Raw genomic sequence first — 14,981 nt, 5'->3', positions numbered from 1 at the left:
TTGTACCCGAACCTGTGTGTTTCCACCAGCAATGCGGCAGCCACGGCGGCCTCGGTCGCCATAAAGAGCAGCAAGGACGTCCTAATCACTGCTCTGAACTACACCATCTCCACTGTGGAGAGAAACTACTTCACCGTGAAGAAACTCGTGCGCAGCCGCAAGTCGCTGACGACCCGCGAGAAGGGAGCGCTCCATGACTGCCTGGAAATGATCGACGACACGCTGGATGAGCTCCGGCGGAGCGCCGCCGAACTGAAAGATTTCGGGTTCAAGAACTACTCTTTGGCCGATCATAAAGAGAATCTGATGATCCTTTTGAGCGCGGCGCAGACGAATCAGGAGTCTTGCCTCGATGGGTTCTCCCACGATAAAGCTGATAAGGTGGTCCGCCGGGCTCTGGTCGTCGGGCAGATGCACGTTTTCCGGCTTGTCAGCAATGTGATGGCCATAATCAAGAATTTGACGGATACTGAAATGGCTAAGAATTCGTACTCTTCGCCGGAGAGGAGGCTTGGAGAGAATACCAACTCTGAGTGGCCTGAATGGTTGTCGGCCGGAGACAGACGTCTGCTTCAGGCCTCGACGGTGACTCCTGATGTCACGGTGGCGGCTGACGGGAGTGGTAATTTTAGGACGGTTTCAGCGGCGGTGGCGGCTGCGCCGGGAGGAAGCAGCAGGAGGTACGTGATTAGGATTAAAGCTGGAGTGTACAGAGAGAACGTGGAAATCCCGAGGAGTAAGACGAACTTAATGTTCGTCGGAGATGGGCGGACGACCACCATCATTACCGGGAACCGGAACGGAACGTCGTGCAGCACCACCTTCAATTCCGCCACCGTTGGTTAGTCCTCCCTACACTCTTATGATCATCATGTGAATTTATAAAATTGTAATGCTCATACAAGATATTAATAGAAAATCTCACGCAACAGATATCAATTTCATCCCACTAACATTTTCTCGAATCAAATTTTTTGTTGCTAACATTATTTCATTTTTTATTTTATTCAACATCTACACACCATGTATAATATAATGTCATCTTCACAGGCATAATATATTAATATTAAACTAAAAAAATAAAATAGAGTTTGCAACACAAAAATCAATCATTTTGTGTATTACCTTCAAAAATGAAAGAACAAAAACTAAAAAGATATCATTCCATTCCACCCCTTTAAACAGGCTGTAGAATTTTTTGTTTCACGTGGGAGATTTTTTCTCAATAACGGCCCACCCTCCCCGTGTCTTATATTGGACAGACGATTATACAATTTTGCAAGAAATCTTACTAGATAGGCTTTCTGCCTTACCACCGACAAAGCACACATACCACTCCTCTGCATTGGTCTATTTTCCCGGAAGCCATGGAAAATGTGCAGCCACGAAAGTACAAAACCAACCCAAAAATCTTCCTCCTGACAGCATTCGCATCTCTGCTGGTGGTGGCCGTTATATCCATCGCAGTTGTCCAATCCCACAAGAATCACCCCAACCACGGCGGAGATGCGGTGGTCAAGACCACCTGCGCCGCCACATTGTACCCGAAACTGTGTGTTTCCACCATTAATGCGGCAGCCACGGCAGCCTCGGTCGCCATAAAGAGCAGCAAGGACGTCTTAATCACTGCTCTCAACTACACCATCTCCACTGTGGAGAGAAACTACTTCACCGTGAAGAAACTTGGGCGCAGCCGCAAGTCGCTGACGACCCGCGAGAAGGGAGCGCTCCATGACTGCCTGGAAATGATCGACGACACGCTGGATGAGCTCCGGCGGAGCGCCGCCGAACTGAAAGATTTCGGGTTCAAGAACTACTCTTTGGCCGATCATAAAGAGAATCTGATGATCCTTTTGAGCGCGGCGCAGACGAATCAGGAGTCTTGCCTCGATGGGTTCTCCCACGATAAAGCTGATAAGGTGGTCCGCCGGGCTCTGGTCGTCGGGCAGATGCACGTTTTCCGGCTTGTCAGCAATGTGATGGCCATAATCAAGAATTTGACGGATACTGAAATGGCTAAGAATTCGTACTCTTCGCCGGAGAGGAGGCTTGGAGAGAATACCAACTCTGAGTGGCCTGAATGGTTGTCGGCCGGAGACAGACGTCTGCTTCAGGCCTCGACGGTGACTCCTGATGTCACGGTGGCGGCTGACGGGAGTGGTAATTTTAGGACGGTTTCAGCGGCGGTGGCGGCTGCGCCGGGAGGAAGCAGCAGGAGGTACGTGATTAGGATTAAAGCTGGAGTGTACAGAGAGAACGTGGAAATCCCGAGGAGTAAGACGAACTTAATGTTCGTCGGAGATGGGCGGACGACCACCATCATTACCGGGAACCGGAACGTCGTGGATGGTAGCACCACCTTCAATTCCGCCACCGTTGGTTAGTCCTCCCTACACTCTTATGATCATCATGTCAATTTAAATCGTTTTTAAATTAAACCTATTTTTGGTGCCTCTAATTAATTCAAAAGATTGTTATTTGAGTATGCTATATCAAAATTCTAAGTTTCTTCGAGTTTGATTGATTTGAATAAAAAAAATTATATTATTATAATTTGAGTTGGAGACAGGAAAATGATGTATTTGACCTTTGGCCTACATGGTTTTTGTCGCTATAAACCTATACAACAAGACAAGTTTGAATTATTCTTTATAAAAACTTTATTATATTTTTTATTTATACTTATATAAAAAAATATATATTTTGCACTCACAAACATGACGTTTTGTTGCGTGGACAATACCTTTAAGTTTGTTTGTTTTTTTATTTTTTAAAACATGATATGTTTACTTATATAATTTATTTATCTATAATATGTTTACAGCATAAAAACTATTTATTATATGCACGTATGGATAATATGTCAGGACGACTAATTTTATTTGATATATGGACATTACGTTTATAATTATATTTAAAATAAAATATATAATATAATTTTTTTTATGGAAGGAATATATAATGTAATCTTTGTGCACATAAAGTGTATATATTAAATAAAATAAATAGTACAATAAGATGTCCTTAGCTAGCATGAAGTGACCAAGAAAACATATAACATGTTCCATGTGAAGCTTTAATAGCCAGTCCACGTACGAACTACATAATTGTGATCATCCTTTTTTTTCCCATAAATGACCTTTATTATACATATCTACCAACCCAACCAAACTTCTATTAGAATTTTGGAATCATGTGGTATGTTGTTGGGATAATTATATTTATTTTTATAATTTATATTTTATTTACATAAATTATTTATATCTTTTTGGATAATTGCATATATACCCATCATAAATTCGATGTCATTCACATAAATTTATCTTATTTTTCAAAAATTACACATATGATCCTAAAAACATCAACATCATTTTACAAATTAATTTTGTTTTTTTATTGTAATGAGTGATTTTTGTAATTATAAAAATTATATGGATGATTTGTGTAAATAAATCATAGATAAGGGGTATAAATATAATTATTCATATATTTTATATGATATGATATGTACATGTCATGTGGAAAAAGGATATATATATATATATATATACATATTAAATTATAAAAATAAGATATATTATAATGTGCATTGTGCTTGTCCATCAATTGTGTGGGCAATCAATGTAACAAACACATATATCGCACATAATCTTGTCGTTTATTTTTTTACGTTATAAATTTAATTAATTAGACATATGACTAGATGTATCGAGTTTTTTTAATTTTAATATCATTTTAAAAAATTGATAAAATAGAAGACTAAAAGTATAATTTTACCTATATTCATAATATGTGTAAAATATTATTTTAAATTAATTTATATTTAAGATAATATTTTAAATATATTTGAGTGTGTGTTATGTGTAAAATTCAAGAGACAATGCTATGAAGAATCTGAAATAACACTTAGATTTTCTTACCAGTAGTAATAGTGCATGCAGACTGGTTAATTTAATTTCCTTTACAAACAGCGGTAGTGGGCGACAGGTTCCTGGCCCGGGACATCACCTTCCAGAACACTGCCGGGCCGTCGAAGCACCAGGCGGTAGCCCTCCGCGTGAACGCTGATCTCTGTGCCTTCTACCGGTGCGACATGCTGGCCTACCAGGACACTCTCTACGTTCACTCCCTCCGCCAGTTCTACACTGGCTGCATTATCGCCGGAACAGTCGACTTCATCTTCGGCAACGCCGCCGCCGTCCTCCAAAACTGCGACATCCATGCCCGTCGCCCAAATGCCGGCCAGCGCAACATGGTCACCGCCCAAGGCCGCGACGATCCCAACCAGAACACTGGAATCGTCATCCAGAAATGCAGAATCGGGGCCACCTCCGATCTGAGGCCTGTGCAGAGCAGCTTCCCGACCTACCTCGGTAGGCCCTGGAAGGAGTATTCCAGGACCATCGTCATGCAGACCGATATAAGCAATGTCATCAACCCGGCAGGATGGTACGAGTGGAATGGGAATTTTGCGTTGAACACGTTGTTCTACGCCGAGTATCAGAACACGGGCGCTGGCGCCGGAACATCGAACAGGGTGACCTGGAGGGGGTTCAGAGTACTAACTAGTGCGGCGGAGGCTCAACCTTTCACGGCCGGGAGGTTTATCGCCGGCGGGAACTGGCTGGGAGCCACAGGGTTTCCGTTTTCTCTCGGGCTTTGACGAATTAATCCCTAGTCCATTGGATGCTGCAGCGGCATTGTTGTTAATATGCTCATATCTTTTGATGCGCATCCGTTTCCAGGTTGCACGCCGGTGAATAATTCGGTTCTGTTTAAGACTGATTGTTCGACAGTAAGTTTTAATAAGAAACCGCGGCATTTGGAAATAAATTATATAAAAGATTGTAATTTAAACAATGATAAAAGTCCAATGTGTTTAAAAATAAAAATTTGAGTTTACATGTTTCAAAAAACAAATAAATATCACAATTTTCTAATTTATTATAAAAATTAGTAAGAAGCTACTCATAATTTTGAAATTAATTTAATTTAAAATAAAAAATTGTTAAAAAAATCTTCTATATTTATTTTTAATAATAAACTGTTAAACACTTGAAATAAATGTTTGCAAATACCCCTTAACTTTCATCATACTACCTTGACAGAACCAATGTTTGCTAATCTTTTAATTAAATGCCTAACATATCAATAATTGGAAAAATTCTAGCGCAGAATCAGCTCGATCAAATTTGAACCAATCATTCGACAAGTGTAATATACTTGTTGTGTGATTGGGATACAATTTAAAAAAAAATAACTAATCACTTAGCAAGTATATCACAATTGCTTTGTGATTAGATGGATTCAATTAAAGTTGATTGGGACAAAATTTTTTCATACAATTGAACATCAAAGTTTCAAATTTGAAATATAATATTGCTACCCTCTTTATTGCCAAATCACAAAAAAAAAAAAAGGAAAAAATAAAAGAGTACTAAATCAAGTGGGTGGAACGAAATCATTGTACCCTACCATAAGTTTAAAGGGTTTCACCAGAAAGTCTGTGCAAATGGACATAAACGACACCAAATCAACAAATAGGAATTGACTTCTAGTTCCATAATAAAAAATTACATGTTCGAATTACATGAATATACGAATATTACTCTATTTTAATGATAACTATTAGTTTTTTGAGTAATGGTTGAAAATTTTATAATTTGAAATCACGGTGATTTTAGTTTTATGAAAAAATGATTTAGTAAGTCAGTCCACTAAACTAATGAGGTCTAGCTCAATTTGCGAAATTGAGGTCACATGATCATAGAAATTATAAGTTCGAATCCTGCATATGCGTAGAATGTTGTCTACTGTATAGCATAGCAGGAGTTGTTGTATACTCCACAGTAGTTTACTCTAAAAAAATAAAAAAATCAGCCCACTAATATATCAACTTTTACATATTGAGTACTTTTTCCAGTAAACTTTTACTAAATTTTGATAAGAATTTTTCCTAACGATCAAATTAAATTGAGCCCTAAGAAAATACTAAAATCCCATTGGGCTTGATAGAATAAAACTTTGATAATAATAAAAATTATCAAAAGAAAATATGGGTCAATACGAGAAGTCCACCCCATTGGGCTCCCAGCAAAGATCTTAAACTGAAAATAATTATAAGCTCTTAATTTTTAGAAAAATAGATCGATGTTTTAAATTCGACCAATATACTTATATTACAACATAAAATACAAAATACATTAATATTTTTCAATAAATTAGTAATTTTGAAATAAACAAATACTATTTTATAAAAAAAATAAATACTTGTATTCGTAGAACCAAATTGACGACATCTTAATAGTTAGATTTATAAGCTCTTGACCGAAGGAATCATTGCATCAAATATATCCAATCAAAGAGACTAAAAATCCTTGTTTTAATTAATTAGATATGTATTGTTATATCAATAATATTAATCGTACAAATTATTAGTGATTAGGGTTGTATGATTAGTGTTTGTTATCGAGTTATGGGAATTAAAACTTCAAATGTATAATGCATACACTTCAGAAGGCGTTGGGGTCGTCCACAATAAAAATACGTTGACAATCAAATTAGAGGATATGGTCGATGGATCATAGAAAAAGATGAATAAAGTTTAACATGAAATTATACTTGAAATTTAGTTGTAGAGCAGTATTTATACATTTGTACGACTCGCAATGGGTATTTTCAGATTTTATCATGTTTTAATTCATCTAAAACTATTATGTTAGGTTGGTGGATTAGACAGGTCATATCGGCCCAACCCATTACGTAAGTACGCAAATCCTTAATATAATTAAATACAAATAATTGAATATAGGACAAATACAAACAACAAAAGTTTGTAGACTTTGCTCGACGCATGCCCATCGTTACGACACAGCTTGAAAGTGAATGCAGTAAGGGGTTTTCTAGACAATCTCAACAGCAATATGATCCCTATCTCGAAGGGACATTAGTGAAAAAATATTGAAATATACTAAAAATATTAATTATTCGAGTCTGGTTCATGTTTGATCCAATTAAAAATTCGTTTGTGTTTAATTAAATGAATAATTAAACTAAATTTAAATAAAAAAATAAAATTTTATAATAATTAAAATAAATTTAAACGATAATATATTCGATTCGATTCAAGGCATCTGTAGCCCTACATATGCACACGCTTTTTACTATTTGGTCCAACTCAAAATCATAAACGCGTTTTTTGTGGGCCCGCTTTCGGAATAGAAATAAATATATAGGTATTGACATGGACGTAAAGACTGTTTGATGCTTCCGCGTTGCATGTGATTCTTTATCCCTTTCATTATCTAATTTTGATTTTCCGGACCATTTTCATGCTTTTCTTTTTTCTTTTCCATTCTTTTCATAATTGATTATGACATAATTAATTAAAAAATAATTATACATTTGAATTCATAATTCCAAATTTGATTCTGTAAATATAAATTCTAACTAGATTTAATTAGTTACAATAATTATTTTGTCACTAAATCTTACTAATAATAATTTTGATAAAATAATAGTAATTATTAAAATTTAAAATTTATTTTTGTGATAAAATAAAAATTCTTGTCACTATATATATAATTAGTGACAATATTAAATTTATCACTTAATTTTTTTATCGCTAATTTTCTATTTTTTTGTACCGATTATTGCCTTTAAACTCAGATACAAAGATACAAATGAACTTTTTTTATTTTCAAAATAGTCCAAAAAAATCCCTATCACACAAATGGTACAACGCACGTGCTTTTTGTGTGATTTTTTAACAATAAATATTTTTTTAATTTAAATTTATGAATTACTATTAGATCTTATTTATTTTATATCTACGTACAGCCAACATTTTGAATAATATGATCAAAATGAACGGACCAGATTTTATTTGATCAATTGTTTCATAGAAGTCAACTTCTTATTTAAAATATATATATACATATATATTTGATTAATACATTAATGTAATTAAGAATAATAAAATAAATTATAATAGACTTACATAAAGTGTGAAATGTCCACGTGTCTGGTGGGACTAGAACCCGCAACCTCGACTTTATCCACGGTGGCTTCAGTCTTAACAATGAAATTATCTCATTTCAAAAAGAAAATAATTATTCTTTACGCTATATATCGCTACGATTTAAAAATCGTAGTAAATTAATATTATCCATCACGGTCAGACAAAACTAACACGAGAACTGAAGTTTCGACTAATCATGGTTAATCAATATTGGCTATAATTTTACATATTTGTTAATAAATAATTAACTTATGATTTTATTTTTTTTATATTAAAATAAATAGTACGGTAGTCATATCTACTTCCAAATTTAAATTACCATACTTATTGCTACCTATATTCTCTTAATTTTCGGCAATATAAAAATTTAAATTTAAATGACATAGAGTAATTAACTTTATTAAAATAGTTGGGTTTAAAATGACGCAATTGAGCTATTAATTTTTTTTCATAAGTGGATAATTCGTTCATTTACAATATCACAAAGAGGTAAATTGCATTAAACCCCTTAACTTAAAGGATAATACATTTTCTTTTCTAAGGAAATTATATTAAAATCGTATAAAAAATAAAACACAAGGCTGATTAATATCTCCACTTAGTATAATAAATTGGGATAATTGCATTTACACCCCTTACCTATTATCTTTTTATACAAACCACGCATGCTTCTTAAAAAATTACAGAAACCATCCTTGACAGATTTTAAAATCTCAAAATACCCCTTGTTGAATTGGTCAAACTTTAACTTAATTTTCAATAATAGAAATTCCCCCAGGAGTGTTTTGTAATTACCAAAATAGAGAGGATGTCAAAGTAATGTTTATGAGGATAAATAATATGACCCTGTATAGTTTTTTATTACTTATACTAATTTTTAATTTAAATTAAATTATGTAATTAATTTTTTTATTGAATATGTATATAAAATTACACTTTTAGCAATTATAATATTACTAAATTAATATATTAATAAAATTGACGTGGAAATATTTGATAAAAAGGTTGTGTAGTACCAGATTTTTTATAAGATTACATAATTATTTCGATAGACGGATAGATTTTAGTCATTATTGGGATGAATGTTTTCAAAATATACAAAAAATAGTTAGAATAAAAGAATCATAAAGAAGTAACTAATTTACAAAAATGCCTTAATTTACAGTTTTTTAGCTTGATTTATGAAAAGTATAAGCAGAAATTGTATTTTCAAATACTTTTATTTAATTTAATTAATTTAAACTATAATTCCTTAATTTAATAGAATTTATGGATTGGGTGGATCCGGTTCCTGCCACCAGACCACATTAAATGCTGTTGATATTAACACTTTCCAATCTTTAATTTTTTCAAAATGCATATTTGTGGAAGCATACCAAAGCATCATTAATTAATTCTATTTTTTAATACACATTTAACTTATTTCTTCTGAAATTTGGTATAATTATATATAAATCTCTTATAATTTGAGAAATTACAACTTATATATATTACCCTTTATATTTGTGTCTGTCTTGACACAAAACGATCTTTTCTATATCAAAAAATATACTGATTTACTGATGTTAATAAAAAAATTGAACGAAAATCCATATTTATACTCAATTGACTAACTGTAGGTCTAACTAATATTTTTTTGATCAAACCACCCTTGCCGTCATGTTTAGTATTATTATATAATTCGCCACAATATATGTATGGCATTCTTATTATTAAATTATATTTTAATTAAATATATATTTATTAATTATATATTAATATAATATAAAAGTGTGACCAAAAATACCTATAAATTTACAAAGACGGGGAAGAGGGTGTGTCGGCGGTCACCACCAAAGTGGGAGTGGGAGTGCGAACGGTAGGATTCCTATTCTTTTCCTGCGACTCCAAGGCGGGCGCGCATCTTAGGAGTGCGTGCCACCACCTAAGTGAGCTTGTCCTTTCCCGGTTGCCGGTCATTTTTTAAAATTTTAACTTTTGGGGGGTTTTATTTTTAGGATAGTTACGATGCATTTTTTAATATTTGTTATAATTACACATAAATTTATTATTATTTTAAAAATTATATTTAGCATTCTTAATATTTATTTTGGCCTAACATATAAATCCACAAGTTAAGTAAAATTCAACGAGTTTGATGGAATTAACAAAAAGAATTAAATGAAAATCTATATTTATCATCAACTGATTTATCACATATCCAATAAATATTTTCAAACCAGACCGTTCTTATAAGGGGTAAAAATATATTTTCTAACATGCATTAACGCGTAAAGAGTTACTTGTTGTTGCATGCAAATCCACATAATTCATATTATTTGATATTTATATGTTTGAATAATTCAAATTTATGCAAAATATATCCATATTTATGTACATTTTATTTTAAATTCAATTTTATTTAATATATACATATATAAGTATTATTTTTTTTCTAAGAAAATAGACAATTAAATTTTTATACACATAATATGTATAAATTAAAAAGAATAAATAAATATAATAAAAATTTAATCCAAAATTGAGTTTTTTATTTCAAAATTATATTATATCTTCTATTTTATTTAAGGATGATGGTATTTTTTCTTAATTGCGTTATCGTGCAAAAATAATTAAACATTGAATGCAAATGGATTTGATGTTGCTTTAATTAATACTCCCCCACCTGCCCCCCACCCCACACCCACCCGTATATATTTCCCCCAAAACTCAGCCATATCCACATCCCCACAACACTGACCCCCTATTTATTCAATCAATCTCCCTCCCTCCCACGCACAAACATCCAAAACTCACCCTTTTTTACATGCATTCTTCACCAACAAATCATCAGATCTTCGCATAACCACCCTCATCTACGTGTACAAACACATATAACTACATTTTCCAGACATGGGAGGATCTCCTTTGCTGAAAACACTGTTCCTGGTGGTGCTTTTGTGTGCTTCTTTCACTGCTGGGAAGTCGTCGTCGTCGGACTTTGTTCCCTCGGAGTATTTGGGAGTTCCGGCGTCGGAGTTTGTGGGGACTGTGAGGTCTACTATAAACATAATCGGGCAGGTTATTTCGATGGTGTCGCAGTTCGCCGGAGGGTTCGGTGACTTCCGGCTGACGAATGCAATTTCCGACTGCCTTGATTTGATGGATCTCTCGATGGACCAGTTGAGCTGGACGCTCTCTGTATCTCAGAATCCGAATGGTACCTTCTCTACTTTTTCTCCATTTATTTGCTTTTCCTAAAGTTTTGATTGTGCTGCGCTACTTTAATCTCTGCCTGCTCTTTTGATGTAACTGAAAAAGAAATGGCTACAGAATTAGCACTTTTGGTGTCATACATATGGTCTTAAGTACTGTGCATGTGAAGTCATAATCATGGGAAGAAAATGTTGTGCTCAAGAAAAAGGTTTATTTAAAGAATCACAAATTAAGGGTTTAAACTTTAAACGAAAGATTGATCAAAGCTGGTTCCTAACTGCTTGTCATCAATGAGAATAATACTTTCATTATTAACAAACTACCTTTGCTCGAATAGAGTAATTTCTTTGGATGGCAAGTACTAAGTTATTGAGAAGGGGTTAATATGATATTATTGTCGGTCGGTATATATCAATTTTCTATATCGAGTTGATATCATATTTATATTTCACTTTATATGTTCAAATCTTGGTGTAAATTTCAAACAGTAAAGAGATCTTTCATGACAATGACGGTACTTAGTCTATATGAGACCTAAAAATATTGTTTGAAATTGATATTTTGTTTTACATTTCATGCCACGCAATCTTGTACATAAACCAAAATACCAATCTTCCAATTATATATACAACCGAACGTGTTTCCTTGTTAAAAGTGCTATCCAATTTATGACCATAAATATCATACATGATAATACGCAGCTACGAGAAAAATTGGAGAAAATTAAATAAAAGTAGCTGCAAAAAAAGTAGGCTGAATCATATTTTCAAAACTCTATTTTGCAATTAAATTTAATTAAACTGCTAAAAAAATATAAATACATAGAACTGCCCTTCAAAAAGCACGTACCGTTATGTGTTTTTTCTTTTTTTTAAGAAAAAGAATTAAAGTTAATTGCATATACGAGTTCTCAAAAATTGATTCTGCCTAATTTTCTGAAAATTAAAAAAAGCGATACTTTGTCCTTTTTTTTCGGCTATTTTTTTTTATATATATATTTCTGTCCAAAGATTGGCTATAAATGGAGGTACTAAGATCTATACCCAAATTTGCGATTCCGAGACTCTGCATATATTCTGAGACAAGTTAAAACTCGCAATGCTGCAAATTGTTTATTTATAATACTTTTGAACATAATTCAGCCAAAATACTAACGGAATTGGCCTTATCCCCTCTACAGGCAAAGACAATAGCACCGGCAACGTGGGTGCTGACATGAAAACGTGGCTGAGTGGAGCACTCATCAATCAAGATACCTGCAAGGAAGGCCTTGATGGCACAAACAGCATTGTCAAGAATTTGATTGCTGGCAGCCTAGACCAAGTGACCTCATTAGTATATGATATTCTTTCCAATGTGAAGACAACTCCGACTACCCCACCTAAGGGTTCCCCGTCTAGCGGCCCTGGTGGTGGTAAGGGAAGCGGCAGTGGTGGTGGTGGCGGTGGACGTGGTGGTAGGAAACTTATTGCTGATGATCATCAGTTTCCGAAGTGGTTGAGGTCCCATGACCGGAATCTCCTCCAGGCTGCCAACGGCGCCATGGCGGACGTGGTGGTTGCAGCTGATGGCACGGGGAATTTCACTAGCATCAAGGATGCTGTTCAGGCAGCTCCTGAGTACAGCACCAGAAGATTTGTTATATATCTTAAGAGAGGCGTTTACAAGGAGTATGTGGAGATTAGTAAGAAAAAATGGAACATTATGATGATTGGAGATGGCGTCAATGTTACAGTCATTTCTGGCAATCGCAACTTTATCGATGGCTGGACCACTTACCGCTCTGCGACATTTGGTAAGAATAAGATTTTGTCCCAAGTTAATTCACAATATTATCGTTGCAATTCGTCCATATACCCTTTGCCTAGTAGATTCTAAATCCTATTTGAGCATTAGTGTCATTGAAATCTATGTCTTAACCATCAGTATGACGACCAATCCTTAAATTATTAATTATTTAGTTGAACGTCACAAGTTTCAACATCAGCAAAAATAGTGAGTTCACCATTTTCTGACCGTTGTTCGCCCCTCAATTGGCAGGGCCCCCCAATGCATTGTTGAAATAGTCTACAATTTCTGCTCCATTTAATGTAGATATGTGATATTAATTGTTATATGTTGGAGTTAGACATTTGTTCCATGGCGTCAACAGTGTGGTTAGATCCAGTACAGTTAGAGGTCAATAAAAGAATTTATTGCATTGTGTGCATCAGTGTACTTACAAATATCCATATGGAGCACACGCGACATGTCTCCTGGCATGTTGGTCAGCTGATCCATCATCTCTGCTTAAATGTTATTTATTTCAGAACCCGTAAATCTTGACTCTCTCCTGAACCACTATCTGTAATTTGGAGAAACACAATTATTAGAATTCCCATACTTCGACAGCCTTTTGCATGTTCCTGTGGCCTTCTTGACTTTTATATCTATGAAATCTATGTCATTCTAAGGGCGTCACATTGTTCCTTTAAAATAAGGACACTTCAAAAAATGGCTTCATATGTTGTCGGGATATGCATTGATCTTATGACCAACATGGATTTTGTGTCGAGAAATTATGTAAAAGATGATTTTTACAAGCATTGAATGGAATGTAACTTGCTGTATGTCCTATACATAATTAGGTCTTTTTTCATATTTTCTGAAGTATAGAGGTTATAAAAGAATTGAAAAAACAGATAGATATTCCTTAAAATAAATTGAAAAGAACAGTGTTCCCTAGTCAAAATTCACCCTCTTTCTAGATTTTATTGTTAGTCAAAGTATGAACTCATTGATCTTCTGCCGTGCGACAAATGCAGCCGTTAAAGGACAAGGATTCATAGCACGGGACATAACATTCGAGAACACGGCAGGCCCCGAAAAGCACCAGGCCGTTGCCTTCCGGTCCGACTCCGACCTGTCAGTTCTATACCGTTGTTCCATCAGGGGATACCAGGACACATTGTACGCCCACTCCCAGCGCCAGTTCTACAGGGAATGCATAATCACCGGGACTGTCGACTTCATATTCGGAGATGGTGCCGTTGTATTCCAGAACTGCCAAATCCAGGCCCGGAAAGGCCTCCCCAATCAGAAAAACACGATCACAGCTCAGGGTCGAAAAGAACCTGTCGAAAACACAGGCTTTTCCATCCAATTCTGCAACATCTCAGCTGAGCCCGGCGTATCGAATTCCACCCAGACATACCTTGGTAGGCCCTGGAAACTGTATTCTCGCACTGTTATCATGCAGTCGTACATTAGCAACGCTGTGAGGCCCGAGGGGTGGCTAGAGTGGAACGGGGATTTCGCATTGAACACGCTGTTCTATGGTGAGTATATGAACTACGGCCCAGGTTCTGGCTTGGGGGCCCGTGTTAAATGGCCCGGTTACCGTGTCTTTAATAGCTCCGCTGAAGCAAATAACTTCACGGTGTCTCAGTTCATTATTGGGAATACCTGGTTGCCTTCGACGGGAGTCAGGTACACGGCGGGCCTCGGAGTTTGAGGGCCAAAATTTTCTAAGGGAGAAAAGATGATTATTTCCACTATATAGATACATAGTGTTTGTTTTTTAGGTGAGGGGAGTTGATATTAAATTTTTCACGGTCTTATGCATGGGGCTTTCTTTTTTCTTTTTTATTTTTATGGTGGGAGTGGGTGGGCGCTTATGTTTGGATGAAAATATGCAGTTGGGAAACAATTTGTGTTTAATCATTGCCTTGATTGCTTGTTTAACTAATTATCCAGTCATTATTACTATGATGGAGGGCATTTTCAA

The 14,981-nt window shown here is 35.0% G+C and overlaps 2 protein-coding genes and 1 pseudogene across 2 annotated transcripts; all 3 read left to right on the top strand.

Moving 5' to 3' along the window:
• The window catches only part of LOC105161971, a 4,167-nt pseudogene extending 3,321 nt beyond the window's left edge, over positions 1-846 (top strand).
• LOC110011249 (pectinesterase-like) lies at positions 1,223-4,860 on the top strand. The gene is made up of 2 exons (XM_011079857.2): positions 1,223-2,379; positions 3,972-4,860. Exons 1-2 carry the CDS (start codon positions 1,368-1,370, stop codon positions 4,661-4,663), a joined length of 1,704 nt encoding a protein of 567 aa, XP_011078159.1. The 5' UTR covers positions 1,223-1,367; the 3' UTR covers positions 4,664-4,860.
• LOC105161970 (pectinesterase/pectinesterase inhibitor PPE8B) lies at positions 10,732-14,981 on the top strand. Its single transcript, XM_011079856.2, has 3 exons — positions 10,732-11,219; positions 12,396-13,010; positions 14,020-14,981. The coding sequence occupies exons 1-3, from the start codon at positions 10,913-10,915 to the stop codon at positions 14,706-14,708; spliced, it is 1,611 nt and encodes a 536-aa protein (XP_011078158.1). The 5' UTR covers positions 10,732-10,912; the 3' UTR covers positions 14,709-14,981.

The sequence above is a fragment of the Sesamum indicum genome, linkage group LG5 (genome assembly GCF_000512975.1).
Source record: "Sesamum indicum cultivar Zhongzhi No. 13 linkage group LG5, S_indicum_v1.0, whole genome shotgun sequence".
Taxonomy (NCBI): Eukaryota; Viridiplantae; Streptophyta; class Magnoliopsida; order Lamiales; family Pedaliaceae; genus Sesamum; species Sesamum indicum.
This window is presented reverse-complemented; position numbering and strand designations above follow the sequence as displayed.

Bases quoted from the DNA above. Each gene is read 5' to 3' on its own strand.
- LOC110011249 (XM_011079857.2), top strand. From the start codon at position 1,368: ATGGAAAATGTGCAGCCACGAAAGTACAAAACCAACCCAAAAATCTTC. The intron at 2,380-3,971 runs GTTAGTCCTCCC...CTTTACAAACAG, and splicing joins CTTCAATTCCGCCACCGTTG to CGGTAGTGGGCGACAGGTTC.
- LOC105161970 (XM_011079856.2), top strand. From the start codon at position 10,913: ATGGGAGGATCTCCTTTGCTGAAAACACTGTTCCTGGTGGTGCTTTTG. The intron at 11,220-12,395 runs GTACCTTCTCTA...TCCCCTCTACAG, and splicing joins TGTATCTCAGAATCCGAATG to GCAAAGACAATAGCACCGGC. The intron at 13,011-14,019 runs GTAAGAATAAGA...CGACAAATGCAG, and splicing joins TTACCGCTCTGCGACATTTG to CCGTTAAAGGACAAGGATTC.